The 12,229-nt window shown below is 37.0% G+C and overlaps 1 protein-coding gene across 1 annotated transcript in view; it reads right to left on the reverse strand.

Annotated features, from left to right (window-relative positions):
- Nucleotides 1-12,229, reverse strand: part of SPATA16 (spermatogenesis associated 16) — a 278,777-nt gene that overhangs the window by 69,582 nt on the left and 196,966 nt on the right. The window contains exons 6-7 of the mRNA XM_049775243.1: nt 3,995-4,141; nt 2,645-2,757 (exon numbers count right to left, since the gene is read on the reverse strand). Of these exons, the coding sequence (XP_049631200.1) occupies nt 2,645-2,757; nt 3,995-4,141 (260 nt within the window). The remainder of the gene's footprint in view (nt 1-2,644; nt 2,758-3,994; nt 4,142-12,229) is intronic.

Genomic DNA, 12,229 nt, shown 5'->3' on the forward strand with positions numbered 1-12,229 from the left:
AATTACAAAGTGCTTCAACAATTCTGAGTTGGATCTAACAGACACAAGCCCATTTTTATTAATAAGAAACAAGCAGCTCAGCGATGAAGTGATATGCCCTGATAAATCAGAGCATATAGCAAGAACACAGTCTTGAACAAAAGTCTTTCCTTACAGGCATCACAAACAAGGATGACTTATAGGGATAATGTGATGCCTAAACCTTCAAATGAACGGCATTTGGCATCTGCCAAGAAAAAACACATCTTGGGGTATCTTAAAAATACAGCTGAGGGTTGCTTGGGCCATATAAAATGTTACCTTGTAGAAATAATTTCTACTCACCAACTCATTACTTGCTTCATTAAGCTAGGTTATCTTTGCAGCCAATTTTATTCAGCCCTGCTTTATGAAGCTAGGCTTGGGTATATGATTAAAAAAAACCCAAAGGCAAATATTTGGATCAACTTGTGGTCTCTGGGTGTCCTTCATCTCATTCATGTAAAATTCATTAAAGCCCTTTGAGAACATCTCCCTCCAACAACTGTGTTCAATAGAAGTTATCCAAAAGCAAATTGATGAAATTCCTTGCAATTATAAAGTGATACTGAGTCACTTCTTTTCAAAATGATTTATTAATTAGTGTTAAGTTATGGATTTCATGTAACTTTTATTAACATAGAATAGATACATGTACAAATTTTCAACTGGCTAGTATGCCTTATAAAAGTGAGAAAAAAAATTTGAACTTTTGTAAGTTCAATGAGTAAGAAATTTCTATGAGTAGAAAGGCGTGTTCTTAGAGAGGCAGATGCACTTAGCACTCTGAGATCTGGGTAAATTTCTTGACAAGTATTAAGGTATATAGTGGCGATCATTCCAAGAACCAGAGCACAGAGATGACATCTCAAGGGTGCTGCACACTGATTCTGCTATATGGTCATGAATATTGTTAGTAAAGTTTCCACTTTGTTGTGTCCTGATGATTGTTGCAATTCAGTCCTTGATGGGGCAATGTATGTGGGTCTCTAATTAGAATATAAAGGTTGATAAGGGTGTGTGTACATACATATTCTCGCATGTACATATATGTGAACATATATCTGTAGAAGGTTCTAATATAAGGTGAATAAAGAACAGAGTAAGAATCTTTAATAGTACTGTAATTGGGGCTAGAACAGTGGCTCAAGCGTTAGGGCATTTGTCTTGTACTCACTAACCTAAGAGGGGCCGAGGTTCAATCCCTTAGTGTCTCATATGGTCCCCAAGCCAGGAACAATTTCTGAGCACAGAGCCTGGAGTAACCTCTGAGTGTCACCGGGCATGGCCCAAAAAGAAAAAAATAGTGCTGAGAATATTGTCACTAACTGAATGTATTTGTATTAATTCAAAATTCTTTAGTTTCAACATGAAAATATTTGGAGCTGTGAGCTGTTATTGAGGTAATAAAAAAGGGAAAAGAGGTAAAAGGTTTGTGTACTAGGCAGAAATGCCATATAATTTCTCCATGCATGTTACCATGGTAAAGAAGGTAGTCAACTGCAGTCAGAAAGAGGGCTGTTATCATGACCAGCCTATACTAGCACCCTAATCTTAGGTCTGCAACTCCCAGAAATATGTCAACACATATTTCTGTTACTTAAGCCATCCATTTGATGGTACTTTGCTATGATAAACCAAGATGACTAAGACAGAGATAAAGTTCTTATTAATAGAAATAGAGATAATTGAGTGGAACACAATTGTTGGGATTTATGTGGTGAGCAAAGTCAGTAAAAATATGCATTTGTATCTATAATGCATGGAATTACAAATCGTGCAGCTAAATTCAGGGTTTTTATAGTTTTTCTAAAATGCTGAATAATGTTGCTGAGCAGATAAACTGCTGAACAGATGTTAAGTAGCTGTGTGTGATGACCCTCTTGGTTCTCCTCATTGTAAGGTAAGAACATCAAATCAGTGATGTAATACAAAAGTTACAAAAATTTTATGAAATTTTCAGCTTATAGACTTTTTGAAAAATATTTAAAAAGGGGAAATTTGCAGCTTTATAGCTGGCTAATGAGAAGTTCTTTTAATGTACTTTCAGTACAATGGTTCAAATTTGTAAAGCAGCACTATTCAAGCCTTATTTTGTGCTTTATTTTGAAGACTGAAAAATTGAGAAAAACATACTTTTGCTGGGCTAGAGAACCATAGAATATACAAATGTCACTTGCTAATGTTTTGAGTACCATCCAATTATCAGTACAGTTGGGGATAGGGATGATCACTAGCTTAAAAATCTTAATTTTTTTTTGTGTGTGTAGATAATGAGATATGTAAGCGCTAAATATATGAAATGGAAAATTTGTAGTTCTTCGAACTTTATTATTAATTTCAAGTAAGAAATTCACTGCAACATGAATTAGGTATTAGGAAGCGCAAAGAAAAAAATTTTTTAAAGCAATACTAATCTAATATATGCTGGAAATTGCAAGGCATACCATTATAACATGACTTAAATTATAAAAAGAACTGCTATTCTGGTTTTTGCAAATGAAAATCACGACTTGGTTTTGCAAATAAAAATCATAGTAAATGCTTCCCAAGTACTCCAATATGTATATTAAATTTAGGGTCTACTTTTGTATATCAGATAAATATGAAAGACTAATATACCTACATTCAATTGAGTACTCCTAATAAAATCCAATATAGGCAAGACTCGTTTCCCCATTGTTTCCAAGTGTCTAATGGTGTCTTCTCTATTCAGCATACCAAAAGGAGTTTTATGTTCTACGAAAAAAGTAACAATAGATATTTACACTGTTTTTCTTCCCCTGGCTACAATTTCAAAATGCTTTATTTAGCAAGCTATAGACAGAGAGAGACCTCACTGTTATTAAATAGGCACTCTTTAGTGTAGTAAGTTCCATCGCTGGACAGTATGTATAATAATGGGAGATCTATGAGTAGAAAGACAGAGGAGACATTGCCCTTTAGAGACTATCATTTATTAATTTTATTGTGTTTCTTTATTGAGAGATTGAAGAGATGGCCTATAACAATTCACTTCTTTCTACAGAGTGAGTTTTTCCTGAGTTGTGAAAAATATTGTCATAAATGTGTCTGATTCTTGTCTTGTCTCTCTCAGGTATTATTCAAGTGTGTAGGCACCACTGACATTGAATGTAGTTCAAAGGTGAGATAAGTCTCAGAGGATGCAGAGCCAGACAAAACACAAAATCTTAATTATGCAAATATAGCTGAAGAGATTAATTTAATCTAGTTGTGAATTTAGTCCAAAAGATTGAGACTTCTACTTGTGAATATTATTTTGCTTTTTGAAAGTCTAAAGTAAGAATTACTGAACACCAGTCAATTATAATACTCAGGAAATTTAAGATTCTGGTTAATCACCAAGAGTGAAACAGGTATTAATACAGTAGTAGATTATTCAAGTGACAAGTTTATTTCAGTCTATATATTTATTTCATTTAATAGGTGGGTTGCATTATTTTTTCTGTTGATTAACTGGAAAGTATAAAACTTTATAATCTTTCAGGACCCTATGATTTGGCATTGATGAAATATCAGCTAGGGTAAGATATTGGAATGTGGGAGGTAGACACTGAAGGAAAATTGCTTGGTCTTAGAGATTATTTTCCTAGAATCAGAATTAAAAGTAGTGTTTAAAAATCCAGAAAAATGGAAAGGAGTTAAATATGACCTTAAGAGACATTTGGAAGGACGCCAGTCAAAATACATGTTAGGTTTTATGATTTACTAAGTGACTTACTAAGTAAAACTTATGACCCAAAATATTTTGGGGGACCTCAATTAAATTATATACGAGGCCTTCTGACTTGCTAAGTGACTTACTAATCAAAAATTAGCAAATTGTGTTTAATCAAAACTATGTAAGTATAATTTATATATTCATATAACAAGCATTAATTTCACTAACATATAAGATAAATTATTATCTAAGATATAATACTATCTTAGAATAGTATTGAAACTATTAATTTACCAAAAAATGTTGGCAACTTTCTACTTAAAATCTTTTCCAAAAATTTCCCATCATCTTTGTTTTTGAATCCAAGAGTCAAGAGATATTGTTGGGGAGGAAAAGAGGACCAGTCCACTGTCTGAGGTAACATGTGGAAACCTTGAAGATCTGAAAAAGACAGAGTGCAATTGAAGACTTCTTTATTATTTTATGCGTTTAGGTTCTTGTTTTTTTTCCCCTAGTATCAGGAATTATACTTTTCAAAATGATAAATACTAACTTTAAATACACAAAATAAAAGTACAAAAAAGTTAGAAAATCTAGTTAATCAAAAACATTATCACTAGTTTATTTATTTATTTTTGATTGTGGCCCACATCTGGCTGTGCTCAGGACTTTCTCCTGCCTCTGTACTCATGAATCACTCCTGGTAGAGTTTGGGGGATCATACAGCATGCTGGAGATAGATGTCAGCTGTGTGCCAGTCATGCACCCTAATCACTCTACTAACTCTGTCATGCCCATGAGAGATGAGAGAGAGAGATAGAGAGAGAGAGATAGAGATAGATAGATAGATAGAGAGAGAGAGAGAGAGAGAGAGAGAGAGAGAGAGAGAGAGAGAGAGAGAGAGAAACAATTTGCTTGCCATAGAGCAAGGCAGGGGTGGAGGGTGGGGGTTGGGAGGAAAATGGGAAACATGTAATGGGAAGGGTGCACTGGTGAAGGATGGTGTACATTGTATGACTGAAACCCAACAATGAATAATTTTGTAACCACAGTATTTAAATAACACAATAAACAAAACACAATAATAAAATGTGGCTCCATCATAATAAAAAATGGTTTATTCTTTTTCTTCTAGCATTTAATAATAAAGGAAATATTATTTGAAAGGCAAGAGAAAAGCTAAAGGAGAAATTAAAATGCAAAGCCTGATTATTTAGCTACTATTCTTGTTACAGTTTTAAAAGATAGTGATACATGTACTGACTTTCTAATTAGACTTGGAAATAAACCAAGGGTCATGAAAATCGTTCTAAAATACACTTTGTTCCTAATGTCCAGAGAACTAATATTTGCTAAGTTCTTTCATCTATCTTCCCTTGTTTTGGTGTACTGTCTTTTAAATCCTAATGAGAATTTTACAAAATTGGTGCATCTTGGGCCCAAGTGATAGTACAATGGGTAGGGCACTTGTCTTGCACTAAAAGAACATGGATTCAATCCCTGTCATCCTACATGGTCCCTTGAGACCTGCCAAGTGTAGAGCTATGAGTAATTACTGAATACTGACTGGTATGGCCCCAAAGCAACAACAAAACTTTACCATAGGAGTAAGAAATGGCTGACTGTGGGGACTGCTGGGTGAAGTGCTGATTGCTTCACCTGTGGAGTCTCCACCCTGCTGTGCTTCTTGTGAGGAAACTGAGGACCTAAAGAGAACCCTGTCCTATGCTTCTCTGTCTTTTCTGAATCCTTCAAGCTCTCCTCAGAGCCCTGGGAAGCGAACCCCCCAAAAACTGCATTCTGAAGCTACCCAGTGAACAAGTGAGTGAATAAGAAATGGCTGACTTTACAAGCCCAGAAAGGGGAAGCCGCTGAATTCTGCTGGAACTCAGATGACAGCACCCCTATCTGCCTGTATTTTGTGCTGTGCACCATTTTTGGCCTGATTTCATCCTGTGTGTGGCTCATCTGCGGACAGCTCGCATTCCCTGGAGCCTTCCCTGGAGGAGAGCTTACACGCCCAGAAAGGGGAAGCCGCTGAACTCTGCTGGAACTCAGATGCCAGCACCCCTATCTGCCTGTCTTCTGTGCTGTGCTTCATTTTTGGCCTGATTTCATCCTGTGTGTGGCTCATCTGTAGACGGCTTGCCTTCCCTGGAGTCTTCCCGGGAGGTGAGTTTACAATCCCAGAAAGGAGAAGCGGCTGAACTCTGCTGGAACTCAGATGCCAGCAACTCTATCTGCCTGTCTTCTGTGCTGTGCTCCATCTTCAGCCTGATTTCATCCTGTGTGTGGCCCATCTGCAGATGGCTCGCCTTCCCTGAAGCCTTCCCTGGAGATGAGTTTACAATCCCAGAAAGGGTGGAGCCAGAGGAGCACGGCCACTCCACTTCACTTCCCAGCCGTGCACATCATTTAGCCAATAAATACAACCACAACACATAGAAAAACCCACAATACAAGTGTGACAATGGAGAAACAATGCAGGCCAGCGCCAGACATAGAGAATGACAATGGCAACTCTGATGACTTGAACATGACCAACCAACTAGTCAGTCTCTCAGATAAGGAGTTTAGAATCACAATATGGAAGATGTTCAAAGAACTCAAAGAAAGTATAGAAGAGAACACTAATAAGAAGCAAGAGAATATAAAGATAGAAATGAGAAAACTTCAAACTGAAATTTCAGGTCAAATAACAGGTCTGAAAAACTCAGTAGATGAATTGAAGAAAAACATGGTTGAGCTTTCCCACGGGTTAACAGCAGCTGAGAATATAATTAGTACACTGGAAGATGAGATGAATAACAATTCCATACAGCAGAAGAAATTGGAAAAAAGCCTTAAAGCAAATGATCAAACAATGGAAAAATTACTCAAAGAATGGGAATAGATGAAAAGAGAAGACTATGATAAGCTCAACGGAAACAACTTAAGAATCATTGGAGTCCCAGAGATCCAGGAAGAAAATCTCCAGGAAGAATCAACGGTCAAGAACATTATTAAAGAGAAACTACCAGAGCTAATGAATACATGTGATCAAATCCTGCATGCCCGAAGAATATCAACTAAAAGAGACCCCAGAAAAAACACCCCAAGACACATCCTAGTCACAATGACGAATCCCACAGATAGAGACAGAATTCTGAAAGCAGCAAGATCGAAAAGAGAAATTACATTCAAGGGAACATCCTTAAGATTTACTGCAGACCTGTAACCGGAAACACTTAAGGCCAGAAGGCAGTGGTGGGACATAGTGACAAAACTCAATGAAATAAATGCTTCGCCTAGAATACTGCACCCAGCAAAACTCACTTTCAGGTTTGAAGGAACAATACATGGTTTCACAGACAAACAACAGCTCAGAAACTTTACAGACTCAAAACCATTCTTAAAAGAAAACTGAATGGCCTACTTTAAGACAAGACTGACTAACAGACACACCAAACTTCGAGAGAAAGATGGCACTAACTCCCAGAACAATTCTTTATCTCAATGTCAATGGACTAAATGCACCAGTTAAGAGACACACAGTGGCTAAATGGATCAAAAAACTCAATCAAACCTTCTGCTACCTACAAGAAATGCACCTGAATAGTCAGAACAAACATAGACTCAAAATAAAAGGCTGGAGGAAAAGCATCCAAGCAAACAACACCCATAAAAAAGCTGGAGTGGCCATACTAATATCAGATGATGCAAACTTTATACTTAGGAAAGTTGTAAGGGACAAAGATGGGCATTTTGTATTAATCAAGGGATATGTACAGCAGGAAGAAGTCCCTCTCCTAAATATATATGCACTGAGGGGCCAGCAAAATATTTAATAAAATTGTTGTCAAATCTGAAAAATAATATCAATAACAACACAATAATTGTGGGAGACCTCAACATGGCATTGTCAACACTTGACAGGTCAAATAGACTGAAACCCAACAAGAATATACTAGACCTGAAAAGAGAAATGGAAGAAAGAGGCCTAGTAGATATATATGGGACACTCCATCCCCAGAATCCCGGATACACATTCTTCTCTAATGTACATGGGACATTCTGTAGGATAGACTACATGCTAGCACATAAACATACCTCCAGAATATCAAGAGGATAGAAATTTTGCAGGCTACCTTCACTGACCCCAAGGCCCTGAAATTATATGTGAACCACAAAGGGACACAGAAGAAAAACTTTAATACCTGGAAGTTAAACAGCCTCATACTGAACAACCAGTGGGTCCAAGATGAAATCAAAGAGGAAATCAAAACCTTCCTAGAAGCAAATGACAATGGAGACACAAACTATCAGAACCTATGGGACACAGCAAAAGCAGTACTGAGAAGAAAATTTATAGCTTTGCAAGCACACATCAGGAAAGAAGAAGGGGCATACCTGAATAACTTAATGATGCAGCTAATAGAATTAGAAAGTACTCAACAAAAGGACCCAAAAATAGGGAGACAGAAGGAAATAACAAAGCTGAGAGCAGAAATCAATGAAGTGGAAACCCAAAAAACAATCCAAAAGATCAATGAAAGCAGAAGTTGGTTCTTTGAAAAAATAAACAAGATTGATAGACCACTGGCAAAATTAACAAAGAAAGAGAGAGAGAGAAACTTGATAACTTGTATTAGGAATGAAAAAGGAAAGAACATTACTGATATGACAGAGATTCAAAGGGTAATCAGAAACTACTTTGAGAAACTCTATGCCACTAAAAATGAAAACCTGGAAGAAATGGATAAATTTTTGGACTCATAATCTTCCAAGGTTGAAGGAAGAGGATGTAGCATATCTAAACACACCCATAACTATTGAGGAAATTAAGACAGTAATCAAATGTCTGCCCAAAAACAAAAGTCCAGGCCCAGATGGATTTACTAATGAATTCTTTCAAACCTTTCAAGAGGAACTTCTACCAATCCTGGCAAGACTCTTTCATGAAATCGAAAAAACAGGAACACTTCCAAGTAGCTTTTATGAAGCCAACGTCACCCCGATACCTAAACCAGACAGAAATGCTACCAAAAAAGAAAATTACAGACCAATATCGCTGATGAATACAGATGCAAAGATCCTCAACAAAATCCTGACAAATAGGATTCAATGCCTCATTAAGAAAATCATCCACTACTATCAAGTAGGTTTCATCCCAGGAATGCAAGGATAGTTTAACACCCATAAATCTATCAACATAATGCACAATATCAACAACAAGAAAGAAATCTTATGATCATATCAATAGATACAGAGAAAGCATTTGATAAGGTCCAACACCCATTCTTGATCAAAACTCTCAGCAAGATGGGAATGGAAGGAACCTTTCTCAATATAGTTAAGGCCATGTACCACAAGCCAGAGGCAAATACTGTCCTCAATGGAGAAAAACTGAAAGCCTTTCTTCTAAATTCTGGCACAAGACAAGGCTGTCCTCTCTCACCACTCCTATTCAACATAGCACGGGAAGTATTCGGTATAGCGATTAGGCAAGAAAAAGATAACAAGGGAATCCAGGTAGGAAAGAAAGAAGTCAAGCTCTCATTGTTTGCAGATGACATGATACTCTACTTAGAAAACCCTAAAGTCTCTAAGGAAAAGCTTCTAGAAACAATAGACTCATATAGCAAGGTGGCAGGCTACAAAACTAACACACAAAAATCAATGACCTTTCTATACAACAATAGTAATAAGGAAGAAATGGACATTAAGAAAACATTAAGAAAAACATTAAGAAAAACTCCATTCACAATAGTGCCACACAAACTCAAATATCTTGGAATCAACTTGACTAAAAATGTGAAGGACCTATACAAAGAAAACTATAAAACTCTGCTCCAAGAAATAAGAGAGGACACACAAAAATAGAAGCACATACCCTGCTCATGGATTGGCAGGATTAACATCATTAAAATGGCAATACTCCTTAAAGCATTGTACAGATTTAATGTGATTCCTTTAAAGATACCCATGACATTCTTCAAAGAAGTAGATCAGGCACTTTTGAAATTTATTTGGAACAATAAACACCCTAGAATAGTTAAAGCAATTATTGGGAAAAAGAATATGGGAGGAATTATTTCTCCCAACTTTAAACTGTACTACAAAGCAACAGTTATCAAAACAGCATGGTATTAGAATAAAGACAGGCCCTCAGATCAGTGGAATAGGCTTGATTACTCAGAGACTGTTCCCCAGACATACAATCACCCAATTTTTTGATAAAGGAGCAAGAAATCCTAAATGGAGCTAAGGAAGCCTCTTCAACAAGTGGTGTTGGCACAACTGGCTAGCCACTTGCAAAAAATTGAACTTAGACCCCTAGCTAATATCATGTACAAAGGTTAAATCCAAATGGATGAAAGACCTCGATATAAGACCTGAAACCATAAGATATATAGAACAACACGTAGGTAAAACACTCCAGGACATTGAGACTAACGGCATCTTCAAAGAGGAAACTGCACTCTCCAAGCAAGTGAAAGCAGAGATTAACAGATGGGAATATATTAAACTGAGAAGCTTCTGTACCTCAAAAGAAATAGCACCCAGGATACAATAGCCTCCCACTGAGTGGGAGAAACTATTCACCCAATACCCATCACACAAGGGGCTAATCTCCAAAATATACAAGGCACTGATAGAAATTTACAGCAAAAAAATATTTAATCCCATCAAAATTGGGGAGAAGAAATAAACAGACACTTTGACAAAGAAGAAATACAAATGACCAAAAGACACATGAAAAAAATGTTCCACATCACAAGTCATCAGGGAGATGCAAATCAAAACAACTATGAGGTACCACCTCACAGCCCAGAGATTGGCACACGTCACAAAGAATGGGAAAAAGCGGTGTTGGTGGGGATGTGGAGAGAAAGGAACTCTTATCCACTGCTGGTGGGAATGCCGTCTAGTTCAACCTTTATGGAAAGCAATATGGAGATTCCTCCAAAACTGGAAATCGAGCTCCCATATGACCCAGCTATACCACTCCTGGGAATATACCCTAGGAACACAAAAATACAATACAAAAATCCCTTCCTTACACCTATATTCATTGCAGCACTATTTACCATAGCAAGACTCTGGAAACAGACAAGATACCCTTCAACAGATGAATGGCTAAAGAAACTATCGTACATATACACAATGGAATATTATGCAGCTGTCAGGAGAGATGAAGTCATGAAATTTTCCTATACATTGATGTTCATGTAATCTATTATGCTAAGTGAAATAAGTCAGAGAGAGATAGAGAAAGATGTAGAATGGTCTCACTCATCTATGGGTTTTAAGAAAAATGAAAGACATTCTTGCAATAATAACTTATATACACAAAAGAGAAAAGAGCTGGAAGTTACAGCTCACCTCATGAAGCTCACCACAAACAGGGATGAGTTTAGTTAGAGAAATAACTAAGTTTCGAACTATCCTAATAATGAGAATGTATGAGGGAAATAGAAAGCCTGTCTAGAGTACAAGCTGGTGTCGGGTGGGGAGGAGGAAGATTTGGGACATTGGTGATGGGAATGTTGCACTGGTGATGGGTGGTGTTCTTTACATGACTGAAACCCAAACACAATCATGTATGTAATAAATTTGTTTTAATAAAGAAATTAAAAAAAACTACCATATCCAAAATTTTTCCTGTCTCCCCCTATTGGTAAATAGAAAGTCAAGAGGCACACATGGCAAATGAGTTGTTGTGAACATTACTGTAGATGGGCAAAGAAAAAGTCACATCCAGGTGGTCTGACACCACATACAATAGTCCTGAGCTCTGCACTTTGTTTCAGGCTTGCTTGGCTCTGGATTACTTTTGGGAAAAGGATAAATAAATGTCAGCCCTGAGAACTGGGGAGCAAGATTCATTTTATTCATTTCTATATTAATCATAATGCCTTGGTTTATTGTAATAGAGTTCTCAAATAAAGGATGATGAACAGAGTATTTAATGAGCCCTTTCTACTTAACACTGCCAGAAAAGGAGCAAGATGAAATTCCAAATATCCTTGAATTATGCTTTAGTTAAAGGTCAATTTTTAATATGGAATCAAAACTCAAATAGTAATTGGTCAAATATGGCCTCACTATTTATCTGTAATATTTCTCTCAAAAATAGTGATACAGTAAATCACGAGTTTTTAATCTATTCTTCCCTACCCACTCACTGCTTCACCTCATCATTCAGCTGCAGAGTCCTTTCATTCAAACTAAAATTTACTGAAAAGTTTAAACACTACAAGTAAATTAAGAACCATACACTGGCTGTAGTTTTATTTTATTTTATTTATTTATTTTTTGCTTTGGTTTTTGGGCCACACCCAGCGGTGCTCAGGGGTTACTCCTGGCTGTCTGCTCAGAAATAGCTCCTGGCAGGCATGGGGGACCATATGGGACACCGGGATTCGAACCAACCACCTTTGGTCCTGGATCGGCTGCTTGCAAGGCAAACATCTCTGTGCTATCTCCCCGGGCCCCTGTAGTTTTATTTTAAATCTGCCTTTTCTCCCTAATTATAAAGGTCCCAGG

The sequence above is a fragment of the Suncus etruscus genome, chromosome 6 (assembly GCF_024139225.1).
Source record: "Suncus etruscus isolate mSunEtr1 chromosome 6, mSunEtr1.pri.cur, whole genome shotgun sequence".
NCBI classification, from domain to species: domain Eukaryota; kingdom Metazoa; phylum Chordata; class Mammalia; order Eulipotyphla; family Soricidae; genus Suncus; species Suncus etruscus.